Raw genomic sequence first — 17,113 nt, 5'->3', positions numbered from 1 at the left:
ATATCAAAATGAATCTGCCACAGACCTATCTTATTGTTACAGATTTTTTAAAGAAAAGTTTAAGCTTTATTTTGTCTCTTAAAAAAAATCAATTTCCTTAGCTTCATGTATTTGCATGACAAGAGAAACAGACGCTTTCTAATGGGTCAGGACCTCCCTTTCTTCCTGCCTGAGCCCATTACCTCTCACCACCTCTCTGCTCTGTGCTCTTAAGTCCATTGACAGAAAAGGTAGGGACGTCTTTGAGCAACTTGCTTTGTTGCTCTGATGTGCACTGACTTCTTTAACTCAGAGAAGAGAGCTAAGCAGAATGACCTCAGCTTTTGACCTCTTAAATTCCTCTAGGCAGTTGAGTGGTTGAATTTGAAGTGCAATACTTACCAAGCATTTACCATTTTCTTTTACAAGTCAGTGAAAACAGGTTCACTCCGTGGTCTACCCATCAAATGAGATGCCCATCTTTCATATCAGGTGGATGGAGCATGTTAAAAGTTTGTTCTTATTTGTGAAATAGTGATGATGCATTATTTCTTTTCTGCCTGACTGGAGGGAAGATACTAGAGATAGAGTTAGGAATGAGCTGATATATCAAGTTAGAAGAAAAGAAAGACAGGCAGGCACTGGTATGGAGGCACTCTGAAAGGGAGAAAATCCAGGGATGGGATATTCTATAAGGGGAAAGTTTGGGGAGTATTAGTGAGGACTGTATGGAACCTGATAGAGAGGAGACATTTTCTTTTGGCCTTTGATAAAATTTTGTAGTCACAATTTCTGTTTTTTCCTGAAAAAAGCCTTAGTGATAGATCACATGATGAAGCATTGTCCATTCTCACAGACAAAGGCCAGGTACACGGAATGACTTTCCCCAGGTTTTCACACTGTTTGTGTGAAAGCCATTGTGACTTTAAAGGGAGCAGTGGCTCTTTCTCTAAAGACAGAGAGGACATTGGAATATGCGCAAAAAGAGAACTGTGGGCTTGGATTTGGTTTGTCTTCTTAGCTGTTGGAACTTCATATCTATCAAGTATTTATTGAGTACTTACTGTGGTAGAATTGCATTAGGCAGTGTGACCTGTCACTGTTACCCTTGTGAAACCTCTGGATAATAGGATAATAAATATCAACTCAGCTCTCATTAATTTAATGGCATTATGTTCTCTCCTAACCAAATGTACTTTTCTAGGATGTATTACAGAAAGCTCTGGAAGATGTTAAAGCAAAGCAGAAGGTTCTTCAAGAGAAGCAGAGGTAAGACAGGAGATTTTCTGTTTGTTGGAACCCCCTGAAACTCTGATTTCACTGTCGACAGATTTGGTCATTATTATGACAGTTTCTCTTCCTTAGCCTGTGACATTTTATGCTATTCATCATTTTATGATGAAGAAGTGAACTGCTCAGGGGGTCAGCTGGCAGCTTCACTTTCTCTATGTCTTCTGCTATTTGAACTCTGAATGGTTAGTCCCAGTTTCTTCCATCTTCCAGTACTGCTTTCAATTTAAGATGGATGATATTTCAGGTAAAAGTATCACTTATATACAATTAAAATAAAAATAGCAAGCCTGTATTACAAAACCATTGTTTACATTGGTAAGGTTGACTTGCTGTCCAGCTCAGGTGTCAAACAAATTAAACTGAAAATAATAGCTGTTGTCCAAGTTAAGCCAGACTTCGAAAACTGTGGTAACTTTTACAAATAAATTTTTAAGGACGTGTTACTGGTTTTCAGCGTGTTTTGGTATATGTGAATTGTGATGTGCTATATGACCATGTGTGTGTGAGTCGCTCAGTCAAGTCCAACTCTTTGTAACCCCGTGGACTGTAGCCCACCAGGCTCCTCTGTCCATGGGATTCTCTAGGCAAGAACACTGGAGTGGGTTGACATTCCCTTCTCCAGGGCACCTTCCTAACCCAGGGATTGAACCTGGGTCTCCTGCATTGCAGGCAGATTCTTTATTGTCTGAGCCACCAGGGAAGCCCACTATATAACCATAACTTTCCTCACAACTTAAATTTGAACTGTTAAGTATGCATGTATCAAAATAAACAATAAATAACTGCCTTAGGATTCTTTACTGAAAAGCAAAGGCCACTTTAAAGTCTTCAGAAAGAAAGAGCTGGTTGATGACTTTTTTGTTATCACAATGATAGACATAAAAGGTGAGCAACCTATATTTTATAATAATGCTAGTTGGGGTGGACTTGTTTTTATAGCAAAATGCTTTTTTTAATATTTGAAGACAATCAGTATGCCATATCGCAGAGTGATTACATCATACCCTCTAATACTCTGTTTTGGGGTTCTTTACAAAATCAGTATTCTTTTTAGTTAAACAGCAGGGATCTAATTATAGAGTAGACATTTTTGAGAAAAAGTTTGATTCATATATATTTAACCCTACATGTTTGTGCATTTAAAAATACATAATATATTCATGTCAGTAACTCCCTCAAAAAATCTAATGTCATAATGTCTAATCTCTGTCATTACATCCACATAGAAGGACTGCTGAAGCTTTATTATTGTCCTTTAATGATAGATATATTTAATCCGTCCAGCAAGTATATTATATTACTTTTAATAGCCCATGATCATGAATTTGAAAAGAAAGAAGCTGTTTCTGTGGAATGAGGGGAGCTACAGGATGAGTGGAGGGAAAGAACTATGTTTGATACCATTCTTGGTGGAAAAGGAGAATGACATTTGCCACGCACCTAAAGTCTTTCAGATTCATGCTGAATATCATCTCTTTTAATCCTCATGGCATCCCAAGTGGCTAGACGGATACAATTCCCATTTTTCAGACGAGACGAAAAGTTGAAGTGGCTCATCCATAGTCATATGGTTATTACAAAGATGAGCTTGTACTTGAAGTCATGCCCCTCTTTCTGGTTCTTACATGCAAGTGCTTTTCAGCCTCCTGCTCCTATGATGGTTTCTTGTGTATTCTGCTGTCTCTTAATTTCTGCTTTTATACTTTTAATGCAAATGTCACATAAAACATAGTCCAGCAGATAGAGTCAGAAAAACAGAAGCTGTTGTCCTTGTAAACATGCTTCATTAACTCTGATTTACTTTGAATATGGAAAAAGAAAACTGAAGAATATCTTTTGGCACATTCCAATCTGTGTAGGTCAGGAAGCAACAGTTAGAAGTGGGCATGGAACAACACACTGGTTCCAAATAGGAAAAGGAGTACGTCAAGGCTGTATATTTCACTCTGCTTATTTAACTTATATGCAGAGTACATCATGAGAAATGCTGGGCTGGATGAAGCACAAGCTGGAATCAAGATTGCCAGGAGAAATATCAATAACCTCAGATATGCAGATGACACCACCCTTATGGCAGAAAGTGAAGGAGAACTAAAGAGCCTCTTGATGAGAGTGAGAGAGGAGAGTGAAAAAGTTGGCTTAAAGCTCAACATTCAAAAACTAAGATCATGGCATGGTCCCATCACTTCATGGCAAATAGATGAGGAAACAGTGGCTGACTTTATTTCTGGGCTCCAAAATCACTGCAGATGGTGATTGCAGCCATGAAATTAAAAGATGCTTACTCCTTGGAAGGAAAGTTATGACCAACCTAGACAGCATATTATAAAGCAGAGACATTACTTTGTCAACAAAGGTCCCTCTAGTCAAGGCTATAGTTTTTCCAGTAGTCATGTATGGCTGTTAGAGTTGGACTATAAAGAAAGCTGAGCGCCGAAGAATTGATGCTTTTGAACTATGGTGTTGGAAAAGACTCTTGAGAGTCCCTTGGACTACAAGGAGATCCAACCAGTCCATCCTAAAGGAGATCAGTCCTGGGTGTTCATTGGAAGGACTGATGTTGAAGCTGAAACTCCAATACTTTGGCCACCTGATGCCAAGAGCTGACTCATTTGAAAAGACCCTGATGCTGGGAAAGATTGAAGGCAGGAGGAGAAGAGGACAACAGAGGATGAGATGGTTAAATGGCATCACCGACTCAATGGACATGGGTTTGGGTGAACTCCGGGAGTTGGTAATGGACAGGGAGACCTGGTGTGCTGTGGTTTATGGGGTCGCAAAGAGTCAGACGTGACTGAGCGACTGAACTGAATCTGTGTAGAATATTTAGAGGTTTGAGAACATGCTAAACGTTAGAAATCACATTCAGTGTTAGAAATACCTACATTTTCACATGGTCAGATGATTATTTTTCAAAAATGCTGCAATGTACATTTAGGCCAGTTAATGTTTCATGATTCTGCTGACTTTCTAGTTCTTAAATTTAAATTGGCAAACTCATTTGTGAATAAAGGAATGCTTATGTTTAACTGGTATGGTTGTTGCTGATCGTGTTTATGCAAAATGCTTGGCTATAGAGAGATACTGAATGCGCCAACTAGGTTTTGCAAAATACCTGGATATTTTATATATATATATATATGTGTGTGTGTGTGTGTGTGTGTGTGTATAGTTCCTTTATGTTTACCTTCTGAGTTATTTAATTATTAGTTTGTAAAATATATATTTTTACTTAATGATTTTTTTTAACTTTCTAAATGTAATGCTAGAGAATTAAAAAAAGCAAGGACACTCACCCTGTTCTTTGGTGTGAACATAGAAAACCGAAGCCAAGCTGGGATGTTCATTTATAGCAGTAACCGCTTGATCAAAATGCACGAGAAAGTCGGGCCACAGTTGAAACTGAAGTCCTTGTAAGTATGTTTTTGTTTTCAGAGGCACAGGCAGGATGAGGGAAGGTGTGGTAGGATCCTGTCTTTGGAGTTAGATGAGTAATTAATCATAATGGGAGCAGGTGTCGTGTCCCCCATCCACCCTTCCCATTAACGTGCAGGCATTCATCTGCCTAATTTATAATATCAGTAGGATTGCATGCCTGCTCTAAGGAAAAAGCACACTTTTGGAAATTTTACCATTTCTGTGCCATCTACTCGGGTGAAGTTGCTGATATTTCTCCAATTAAAAAATAATGCAAGCAGAGTAAAAAAATTTTAGAAAAGAAAAATCCATAGTCTTGTAACACAACCCTTTCAACATTTTGTGTAGCCCCAGCATGAATGAGTTCTTGCCAGTTACCTGCATGAGCATATATTCTTAGCACTCGCCAGCCTGCCTGGATTCCAGAGGAATACATTCTGGTGCTTTCCCAGTGGTCGGTCTGAAGCTCTCGTGAATTACGTAGAGCCCTGAAGAGAGACTGTAGAAAATTACAGAATCAGACAGGATAACCATGAGCAATAGGATAGCTCAGGGGAACATTTCTTCATCTTGTCCCCTCACTCTCAAGGAGATCATGATTCATTCATTTGTTTATTCAGCAAGCACTGGTATTATAGTACCATGTGCCAGGCACTGTACCAAACTCTGCAGACAGAATGGTGAAGACCTACTACCTTTTGCTAAGGAACTTATAATCCAGTGAGAAGGACAAGTGTATAAATACATATTTTTTATATTGTGTGGAAACAGTGAGAATGATCTTTTAAAATATAAATTAGTTTACTGTCTTGCTTCAAATCCCAGTGCATGTAGAATAGCACTGGTTTTCATATTCTGTCAGTGATCTGGCTTCTGCCTGGCTCTGGAGCACCTGCTCCGATACCACCCTCTGACAGCATTCCCTGCACGCTGGCAGGCATCTTGTTTCTCAAACATCCTAAACTCATTTCTACCTTTGGGCCTTGACATTTGCTCTTCCCTCTGCATTGAACTTTCTGTCCTCAGATCTTCTTACTGAGGGTCCTAGCATGTCACTCAGGCATCAGCTCTGAAATCTGCTCCACAGGAAGGTCTCTTGGACTATCTAATTAAAATTAGCCTCTGACATCACTCCTTCCACCTTATCTCTCTTCACATATTATGGCACCTGCTGTGTTTTGCTTACACCGCTTATACCATCTGAAATTATCTTGTCACCCGTAATGGCTTTCAGCCTTTAAGGGAAAACTCATAAACAGGGACCTTATCTTCCTTATTCATAACATATTCCTGGTTTCTGGCATGGGACCAGGTGCTGAGCATGAATGAATTGATAAATGAACAAACAAATATCTGTTATAGGCAAGGACCAGGTGCAAAAAGAGCCTCTTAGGAGGGGCAGTAAACCAAACCTGGGAAAGTTAAGTTAGGTCTCCTGGAAGAAATGATGCCCAAATTTAGGCTTACAGAATGAAGAGTTGAAGGAAGGGCAGGGTGGAAAGGGAAAGTGATGGAAAACATGATGGAAAGCCCCAAATTGGGAAGGCATGGCTTGTGCACCAGTCGTAGGCACAGCCCCTGGGAGCCCCTGAAAAGCCCGATTTCTGGATGCCTTTTCCCCAATCAGGTTACAGCACTAAGCAGAAGAGCCCAGCCACATACATCAAGAGCTGCTGAAATGTGAAAAAAAATCAAGTTTATCCATCAGGCTATTCCTTTCTCAGATAGTACAGTGTATATTCCCTTAATAGATTTCACTGAGCACCCGTGGACCTCTGCAATGATGAGGAGAAATCCAACCTGACAGGTGAAACAAGGATGATAAAAAGCGACTGTCTGGCCTGTATTGTTAAGACGACTGTGTCAGTTTATCTCTGCAAGGGATTGTTAGGGGTGTTTACTGCTTCAAGGCCTCATTTCCCTACTCACTCTGACTCCCCATGTCAGGTTATAGGTTTAAAAAAGGAGTCATATTAATTCAGTAATGACATATTAAGAAATTTTATATTATGGGACCAAACACAACTGGAATGACCATAGACTTACATTAAAAAGTACAGTTATAACTTGTTAACTTTGACATGCTTTGGACCAAATGACTGAATTTATTTTTTTAATTGATTTTGAAAGATAAATACTAGCCTTTTCTGTTTTCTTAGCTTAATTTCACGTAATTTATATATGTATTTATTCTTCCAGACTCGGTGAAGGTGTAGTTGGAATTGTTAATATACCCTTGGAGATCATGGAACCATCCCATAATAAGCAGGAATTTCTCAATGTCCATGAGTATAATCATCTTCTAAAAGTTATGGGACAATACTTGGTCCAGTACTGTAAGGACACCGGGATCAGTGAGTATTCAGTAGCCATGATAAGAGATGCTTAATGGGGATTAAATTGATGATGTCTGCACGCTGGAATGATTGTACTGATTCAGATAGACAGTAACCCAAAAGCCTGAAAGAGAGTACCTGAATTAATAAAACAAACAAAGGGGAAATAGGAAAGAAGTTAGAATCTTCCCTAGAGTATTACATGAAAAAGAAGGCAGCAGGTTAAAAATTATAAGAGGAGGGTGATCAGAGAGCAGTATGCAATGGCAGCTGATCATGTAGGAAGGGGGCAGAAGTTTGGTGGAAATAAGCTGAGAACCACCCAAAGGACACTCTAGGACTCTACTGTATAGGAATGCAGAGTCCCACACAGACCTAAGCAGCTCCTATTGTTGTTGTTCAGTAGCTAAGTTGTGTCCAGCTCTTTGCATCTCCATGAAATACAGCACGCCAGGCTTCCCTGTCCTTCACTGTCTCCTGGAGTTTGCTCAAACTCATATCCATTGAGTCGGTAATGCCATCCAACCATCTCATCCTCCTTCTCTTCCCCTCAATCTTTCTATAGTGTAATCATTGTTGACCCTGAATAATTGTAGATATGTTAAACCCTGTTTTGTATATCTGACAAGTCTTGAATATGTTAATTACAGAAAGATTTACAAGAAAAATCACTATATACACTTAGAAATGTAAAAAGGAGAAGTCAATAGCACCCCACTCCAGTACTCTTGCCTGGAAAATCCCATGGATGGAGGAGCCTGGAAGGCTGCAGTCCATGGGGTCACTGAGGGTCGGACATGACTGAGCGACTTCACTTTCACTTTTCACTTTCATGCACTGGAGAAGGAAATGGCAACCCACTCCAGTGTTCGTCCCTGGAGAATCCCAGGGATGGGGCATCCTGGTGGGCTGCCGTCTATGGGGTCGCACAGAGTCCGACACGACTGAAGTGACTCAGTAGCAGCAGCAGAACTTATCTAGAAAATCTGATTTATTCAGATCACCTCACTCTCCAGAGACGCCTGACAATTAAGTGGTGTGATGATGATGAGTGATTCAGTCGCTAAGTCGTGTCTGACTCTTACAAGTCCATGGATTGTAGCCTGCCAGGCTCCTCTGTCCTTGGAATTCTCCAGGCAAGAATTCTGGAGTGGGTTGCCATTTCCTTCTCCAGGGAATCTTCCTGACCCAGGAATCAAATCCAGGTGGAGACAGGTTCTTTACCGACTGAGCTATGAGGGAAGCCACATGAAGTGGTGTGCTGTGCATTAATTAAGCTTCCTTTAAATTTTGCAGACATATGGCTTCATTTATGGAAATACATAGGCTACCGTGTATTTGTTCAGTGAATTGCATGAAGTATGTATAATTCATGCATATCAAAAATTACATCCTACCCTTGAGACAACTTAAACTCTTATTATTGTTTCACTTGAAGTTGTAATTTTAGAATTTTTGTGCGTGTGTTCCCACTCTGCTCAGTCCTGAAATTGTCTCATACCGGTGAAACAGGAAAGAGTGAAAGAACTCAGGGGAAACAAATATAAAGGTGGGAATGACCTTGAGGGTGTTAATTTCCTGCCAGTGCTGGATTTTCCTGTCATGGTCTAAAGCCTCCTCAGAGTGTGGTCTGTGGACTAGCAGCATCAGCATCACCTGAGGGCTTGGTGTACATGCAGAATCTGAGGCCCCACCCAAGACCTACTGGATTAAAATCTGCATGTTAGCAAAGTCTTCAGGGGATGTGAACACACAATAAAGTTTGAGAAACACTTCTCTGAAAAGTACGTGCGTGTTACTCATGCTTAGCAAAGGCATACTTTTTCACATGTATGTTTTGTTCTCAGAGACATGTTTAAAGCTATATTGAATGTAGGAAAGACTACGTTATTTGGCAGGGTGTGCTTGAAGCTGTATAAAACATTGGAAGGTACGGAGTGAGGTTGTGTAAATCAATGATCTACTCACTGGTCTTTAAATGCTAGCATAACATGGTTCAGAAAGAAAATGTTAAGCATTTTAAAATTATGTAACTTCCTCCATCTTCATATTTTCTCCATAATCCCTTCTTTATCTTGTTTATCCTTGCTTATCTTTGTTCAATCGCTAAGTTGTGTCTGACTCTACAACCCTGTGAACTGTGGCACACCAGAGTTCCCTGTCCTTCACTAACTTCCAAGGTTTGCTCAAACACATGTCCATTAAGTCTATGATGCCATCCAGCCATCTCATCCTGTCACCCACTTCTCCTCCTGCCCTCAATCTTTCCCATCATTAGGGTCTTTTTCAGTGAGTCGGCTTTTCACATCAGTTGGCCAAAGTACTGAAGCTTCAGCTTATCCTTAGAATAAAGAACTGAGTCCTCAGAAGGAATTAGGCATTCAGTTTAAAGCTTATAGGAATGATTTCAATCCAGCCCAGATTTACTCAAGACAGTCTTACACAGTCCTGATTGTAGGGGTTGTCTCTGTAAGTTCCTTTGGAGTGTGGGTGCCCTCCCAACATGGTACTGTCAACTCCACAGAGTGTGACTTGCCAGGTATTTCCCCTCTGTGTAATTTCCTATCCCTATTTTATCTACCTAACTTCTTCAAAGTCTTCTCAACAGAAGATATAGTATGATTCAAAATAAGTAAGTTATCAGATCAGATCAGTCACTCAGTCGTGTCCGGCTCTTTGCGACCCCATGAATCACAGCACCCCAGGCCTCCCTGTCCATCACCAACTCCCAGAGTTCACTCAGACTCACGTCCATCGAGTCAGTGATGCCATCCAGCCATCTCATCCTCTGGCGTCCCCTTCTCCTCCTGCCCCCAATCCCTCCCAGCATCAGAGTCTTTTCCAATGAGTCAACTCTTCGCATGAGGTGGCCAAAGTACTGGAGTTTCAGCTTTAGCATCATTCCTTCCAAAGAAATCCCAGGGCTGATCTCCTTCAGAATGGACTGGTTGGATCTCCTTGCAGTCCAAGGGACTCTCAAGAGTCTTCTCCAACACCACAGTTCAAAAGCATCAATTCTTTGGTGCTCAGCCTTCTTCACAGTCCAACTCTCACATCCATACATGACCACAGGAAAAACCATAGCCTTGACTAGACGAACCTTTGTTGGTGAAGTAATTTCTCTGCTTTTGAACATGCTATCTAGGTTGGTCATAACTTTCCTTCCAAGGAGTAAGCATCTTTTAATTTCATGGCTGCAGTCACCATCTGCAGTGATTTTGGAGCCCAGAAAAATAAAGTCTGACACTGTCTCCACTGTTTCCCCATCTATTTCCCATGAAGTGGTGGGACCAGATGCCATGATCTTCGTTTTCTGAATGTTGAGCTTTAAGCCAACTTTTTCACTCTCCACTTTCACTTTCATCAAGAGGCTTTTGAGTTCCTCTTCACTTTCTGCCATAAGGGTGGTGTCATCTGCATATCTGAGGTTATTGATATTTCCCCCAGCAATCTTGATTCCAGCTTGTGTTTCTTCCAGTCCAGCGTTTCTCATGATGTACTCTGCATATAAGTTAAATAAACAGGGTGACAATATACAGCCTTGACGAACTCCTTTTCCTATTTGGAACCAGTCTACAGTTCCATGTCCAGTTCTAACTGTTGCTTCCTGACCTGCATACAGATTTCTCAAGAGGCAGATCAGGTGTTCTGGTATTCCTAGCTCTTTCAGAATTTTCCACAGTTTATTGGGATCCACACAGTCAAAGGCTTTGGCATAGTCAATAAAGCAGAAATAGATGTTTTTCTGGAACTCTCTTGCTTTTTCTATGATCCAGCGGATGTTGGCAATTTGATCTCTGGTTCCTCTGCCTTTTCTAAAACCAGCTTGAACATCAGGAAGTTATATTTGTATGTTAATCACTAATGGTTAAAAACGTGTTGATGTCCTAGTTCCATAACTGTCCATGAATGGAGTTGGGGCTAGAGGTTGCTCTCACAAAAGATGTTCCTCTAGAAAGAAAGCAGAGAGTGGAGAAAGGAGAGTGAGCATGTGTATTTCCTCACATATCTCACAACTACTTCAGTATCAAACTGAATCAAGTAATCAAGGTCAGAATTGGTAGTCTCAGGAATTGTGTTGAGGAGATTGACCTTCAGGTCTCTGCTTACTAATTCCCACAGGAAGAAGCAAAGTTATGTAATGCTTGACTAACCCTCTGAAAGTCAATATTATAGACACACGATTTTAATGAAAAGTATTTGGGTAGATTTTTAACCTTATAAATAAAAGATGCAATTTTTGTATTTGCTGTAAATCTGATCTGTTTCTATGGAAAATTGGGCCCTTGTATTTAAAAATCCAATCAGCAGAAAAAGAAATGGCGAGGTAATAATTTTGTGTCATTTGTCAGATCTGCATTTACTTTTGGCACAGTTGATGCTAAGAATCTCAGAAGTATTCTTGTCTCTGAGTCTGTCCTCACGTCACTGTCTGCTACTGTGTTTTCTGAAACTTTATGCATCCTTACAGTAAAATGGAAATATTAATCATCAGCTTTTTGGAATGGAGAGAGAAGGAGAAGGAAAAGATAGGGAGAAATAGCAAATGAAATCTGAATTTGAACAGAAGTAATTACATAGAAATGTATTACTAAAATTTTTCAAAACAGATTATAGCTGATCAGCTAAAATGAAATTTATGATGCAATAAACAACCTTTACCAGCAGAACTCAAATTATAGGGCCTGGGTTGGCAATAAGGTTAAAAGTTGTTTAATCCAGTCACCCACCCCCACCATGCATGAATCCCCTTTACCTCACCCACCCCTGCCCCAGGCATTGTGTATATGTATCTGTTCAGTCATATCAGTCATGTCCGCCTCTTTGAAACCCCATGAACTATCTATCACCCACCAGGCTCCTCTGTCCATGGGATTTCCCAGGCAAGAATACTGAAGTGGGTTGCCATTTCCTCCTCTACGGGATCTTCCTGACCCAGGGATCAGACCCACATCCCCTGCATTGGCAGGCAGGTTCTTTACCACTGAGCCACTTGGGAAGTCCCAGGCAAGTGGAAGCCATTTTATGCCTAAACAGGGTAAAATTTTTCTCATGAAAGAAAAATTGCTACTTCTTGAGGCAGCTATGAATCTTTGCACAACTGTATTAGAAAATACATTTTTATATTAATGTCAAATCTATTTCTCATGTGTTCTTTTATTCATTCATTCATCGATGCCAGGCGCAGAATGTTACAGGACCGATAAATCAGACGAGGTCCACCCTCTCTGGGAATTTACAGTTTAGTAGGGCTAACACCATGCTTATTTAACTTATATTGTCACCCTGCTTATTTAACTTATATGCAGAGTACATCATGAGAAACGCTGGGCTGGAACAAGCACAAGCTGGAATCAAGATTGCCAGGAGAAATATCAATAACCTCAGATATGCAGATGACACCACCCTTATGGCAGAAAGTGAAGAACTAAAGAGCCTCTTGATGAAAGTGAAAGAGGAGAGTGAAAAAGTTGGCTTAAAGCTCAACATTCAGAAAACTAAGATCATGGCATCCAGTCCCATCACTTCCTGGCAAATAGATGGGGAAACAGTGGAAACAGTGGCTGACTTTATTTCTGGGGACTCTGAAATCACTGCAGATGGTGATTGCAGCCAGGAAATTAAAAGATGCTTACTCCTTGGAAGTAAAGTTATGACCAACCTGGATAGCATATTGAAAAGCAGAGACATTACTTTGCCAACAAAGATCCATCTAGTCAAGGCTATGGTTTTTCCTGTGGTCATGTATGGATGTGAGAGTTGGACTATAAAGAAAGCTGAGCGCTGAAGAATTGGTGCTTTTGAACTGTGGTGTTGGAGAAGACTCTTGAGAGTCCCTTGGACTGCAAGGAGATCCATCCAGTCCATCCTAAAGGAGATCAGTCCTGGGTGTTCATTGGAAGGACTGATGTTAAAGCTGAAACTCCCGTACTTTGGCCACCTGATGTGAAGAGCTGACTCATTTGAAAAGACCCTGATGCTGGAAAAGACTGAGGGCAGAAGGAGAAGGGGACGACAGAGGATGAGATGGCTGGATGGCATCACCAGCTCGATGGACATGGGTTTGGGTGGATTCTGGGAGTTGGTGATGGACAGGGAGGCCTGGCGTGCTGCAGTTCATGGGGTCGCAAAGAGTGGGACACGACTGAGTGACTGAACTGAACTGATTATGAAATACATAAACCCATCATCCAACCCTAACAATTATCAACTCCTCAGCAAACTGGTTTTATCCATACTTCCACCTACTCCCCCACAACTGGAACGTGAAGGAAATTCCAGATACTTTATATCTGCATATATTTTAACATGTATTCTTAAAGAACTCTGTTTAAAAACATGACCACAATACAAATATGACATCTAAAAATTGTCAATACTTTTTTAATAGCATAAAAATATCCTGTCTCGTGTTTACATTTTGAATTTTCTGTTATATTTCATAGTCCTCTATCCTATCCTCATATTTCTCTTTATTGTTCCCTCTCTCTCTCTCTCTCTTTTTTTTTTTTGCAATTTATTTGTAGGCAGAATTGGTTGTCTTACTGTTTTCACAGTTTAAATTTTTCTGACTGCATTACTGTGTGTAGTTTAACAGATTCTTTCATTCTGTTTATTTTATTTCTCTGTAAATTGGTAGAATCTAGCAGCTTGACCAAATTCAGGTGTGTTCTTTTGTGGCTGTTTTATCAAGATACTTCGTAGGTTGAAGAGTGTTCTATCAGGAGCCATAAATTGTTCTCTTTTAATAATATTAACAATTAGTGATCAAAACTCATATCCCTTAAGAGTCCCAAAATCTTGCATTCTAATTAAATCAATTTTCATTGCTTATTAACTAATACTTCTATAAAGAAGAACTTCTTTTATCAACCATTTGATTACCCATGTTTGTTGGGACCTTACTATTGACAGCAGCAACAGTAGAATTCTATACCACTAAAAAAATTGTGTTGGCTAAAAGCTTTATGTGAGAGGAATTGGAGAGAAAATATCAAAAAACATTATAGACATTTTTACTTTATTTTTATTGCATAAATATATGTTTAAAATTGTTACTTTGTGCCAGTTCCCAGAAAATAGCAGGATGGTTCAGGAGTTCAAAGCATTGACTTCTGGTTTTTTTTTTTTTTTTTTTAATTTTATTTTATTTTATTTTTTTTTATTCTTCCAATTTTATTTTATTTTTAAACTTTACATAATTGTATTAGTTTTGACTTCTGTTTTTTAAAAAATATCACAGTCTTAGATTTTATCCATTACACTGCTTTCACTTGATAATTGAAATTATCACCATTGACAGCACTTAACACTTCTTTTTCTATCTGACTGCACTTGTATTGTTATCATGATAATGATATTTTTAACATCTACAAGGAAATTTCTTGCTAAAACATCTCAGAAGATCTCACCTATATTGCAAATAAAATATGAAAAAGCCAGCCCTTCTTTTGTCTAGAATTAAATACACTTTGAGTCTTACAGTTTGATCTTTCCCTGCCATACAAGAAGCAAAGCTTCAACACTCTTCATTATTCTGCGTGTGTGTGCTTTAGAAAAAAGAATAAGTTGTATCTAATGACTGAATTTAAGACAGCGAAATCAGAATTAAACAATTTAACATAAGTTGTGTTAACAACAAAGAATCTTTAGACTTTTGAGACCATTAAGTCACGGTGCTTTGTGTATGTCTAAGAAAACTAAGATTGTGGCATCCGGTCCCATCACTTCATGGCAAATAGATGGGGAAACAGTGGCTGACTTTGGTTTTTGGGCCTCCAAAACCACTGCAGATGGTGATTGCAGCCACAAAATTAAAAGGCACTTACTCCTTAGAAGGAAAGTTATGACCAACCAGGACAGCATATTAAAAAGCAGAGACATTACTTTGTCAACAAAGGTCCATCTAGTCAAGGCTATGGTTTTTCCAGTAGTCATGTATGGATGTGAGAGTTGGACTATAAAGAAAGCTGAGTGCTGAAGAATTGATGCTTTTGAACTGTGGTGTTGGAGAAGGCTCTTGAGAGTCCCTTGGACTGCAAGGAGATCCAACCAGTCCATTCTAAAGGAGATCAGTCCTGGGTGTTCATTGGAAGGACTGATGTTGAAGCTGAAACTCTAATACTTCGGCCACTTGATGTGAAGAGCTGACTCATTTGAAAAGGCTCTGATGCTGGGAAAGATTGAAGGCAGGAGGAGAAGGGGATGACAGAGGATGAGATTGTTAGATGGCATCACCAACTCAATGGAGATGAGTTTGAGTAAGCTCCGGGAGTTGGTGATGGACAGGGAGGTCTGGCGTGCTGTGGTTCATGGGGTCGCAAAGAGTCGGACACAAATGAGTGACTGAACTGAACTGAAGTGAAGATAAAGAGAATCCTGGTAGAAAGAAAAATTATGCTAACCTAGGTGTTGGGGTGGTAGGCTGCAGTCCACGGGGTCGCTAAGAGTCAGACACGACTGAGCAACTTCACTTTCACTTTTCACTTTCATGCACTGGAGAAGGAAATGGAAACCCACTCCAGTGTTCTTGCCTGGAGAATCACAGGGATGGGGGAGCCTGGTGGGCTGCCGTCTATGGGGTCCCACAGAGTCAGACATGACTGAAGTGACTTAGCAGCAGTAGCAGCAGGTATTGAGGAGACTTAGGTAGCTGACTAAGCTTTTACCCGTGATAACACAGAATGTTTTTTGAATATATTTATATTATTATGTCTAATTTTGATTTCCATTCTTTATAAACAACAGGAAAAATTAGTGCATATATAGAAAAGCTATGAATGTGACTAAATAAAAATATAACCAAAAAAATGAAAGTTAAATTGTTTCTTTATAAGGAAGAACTCAGTAGAAACGTAACTTTCCTTAAGTTTGTTTTTGAAGATATCCTCATAAGGCTTCCCTCCATCTTCCTGCACATATGGTGTGGTTCTGAACTGGGAGGAGTCACGAAGCCTAGGGGACCTTAGAGTGTGGCTTGGAATCCTTGAATCCCTGGCTACTGATGATTGTTGAAGACGGCGTTATGTCTTGTACATATATGTGCTACATTTTTTCAAATATAGCGATGTAGTTGTGAGTAGTAAGACATAAAATCACATAAAAGTATGATTGAATTCATGATTTATGTATTTATTTTGTCATCATGTATTTTCTCAAGTCAGGATGGTGGTGGTTCTAAAATCATTTTTTTCAGCTTAAGGAGATCTTTGTGGGAAGCAGCTAATATGGAATGAAAGGAAATGATGCTCCATTGTCAGGTGAAGTCATGACGTTACTGCAAAGTTGGACCAACTCTGCAGATTCCTGGAGTTTTGCTATGGAGCCTACTGTACCATCAACTGTACTGTACTGGGAGATGGACCCAACCACCTCAACCACATCCAGGAGCCAAGAGAAAGAAGGGCACTGGAAACACCTTTACCACTGCTGAAGACATCTCGCCTTATTTTCCTTCAATTCAAATCAAATCCTTTGGGAAGTGATCACATAGGGCCTCTCTCATCTCACATACACCACACACTTTCTAAGCCATCATGGCAGTTCTTCCTGATAAGTGGTAATTGGCCTCGAGATTTTATGGGCATCCCTACCAGCTGATCAGAGTTGGTATGTTACTTGAAACCAGTTTCCTATCCCTAACCCAGAGATGCTATCAAGACCATAAATGATAAATGATCACACAAGGGATCAGCTTAACAAGGGTCTCATATCTGGCTTGGCTAAGAATTACAAAGATAAGGACAAACAGGACAGTATTCACCAGAGGAGAAAGTGTGATCTACAGTCCTCCAAGAATGGATGTGTAATTTCTATTTGAGATCTTTAATGTTCAGTTCAGTCGCTCAGTCATGTCCGACTCTTGCAACCCCATGAACTGCAGTACCCCAGGCTTCCCTGTCCGTCGTGGACTCCAGGAGCTTACCCAAACTCATGTCTGTTGAGTTGGTGATGCCATCCAACCATCTCATCCTCTGTCGTCCCCTTCTCCTCCCGCCTTTAATCAGCATCAGGATCTTTTCCAGTGACTCAGTTCTTTGCATCAGGTGGCCAGAGTATTGGAGTTTCAGCTTCAGCATCACTCCCCA

General features: G+C 40.1%; 1 protein-coding gene across 1 annotated transcript in view; it reads left to right on the top strand.

The window, feature by feature from the left end:
• The window catches only part of MORC1 (MORC family CW-type zinc finger 1), a 161,156-nt gene that overhangs the window by 59,266 nt on the left and 84,777 nt on the right, over positions 1-17,113 (top strand). The window contains 3 exon segments of the mRNA XM_059887296.1: positions 1,184-1,248; positions 4,542-4,685; positions 6,889-7,043. Coding sequence (XP_059743279.1) covers positions 1,184-1,248; positions 4,542-4,685; positions 6,889-7,043 — 364 coding nt within the window.

Source organism: Bos taurus, chromosome 1 (assembly GCF_002263795.3).
Source record: "Bos taurus isolate L1 Dominette 01449 registration number 42190680 breed Hereford chromosome 1, ARS-UCD2.0, whole genome shotgun sequence".
In the NCBI taxonomy this organism is placed as follows: domain Eukaryota; kingdom Metazoa; phylum Chordata; class Mammalia; order Artiodactyla; family Bovidae; genus Bos; species Bos taurus.
This window is presented reverse-complemented; position numbering and strand designations above follow the sequence as displayed.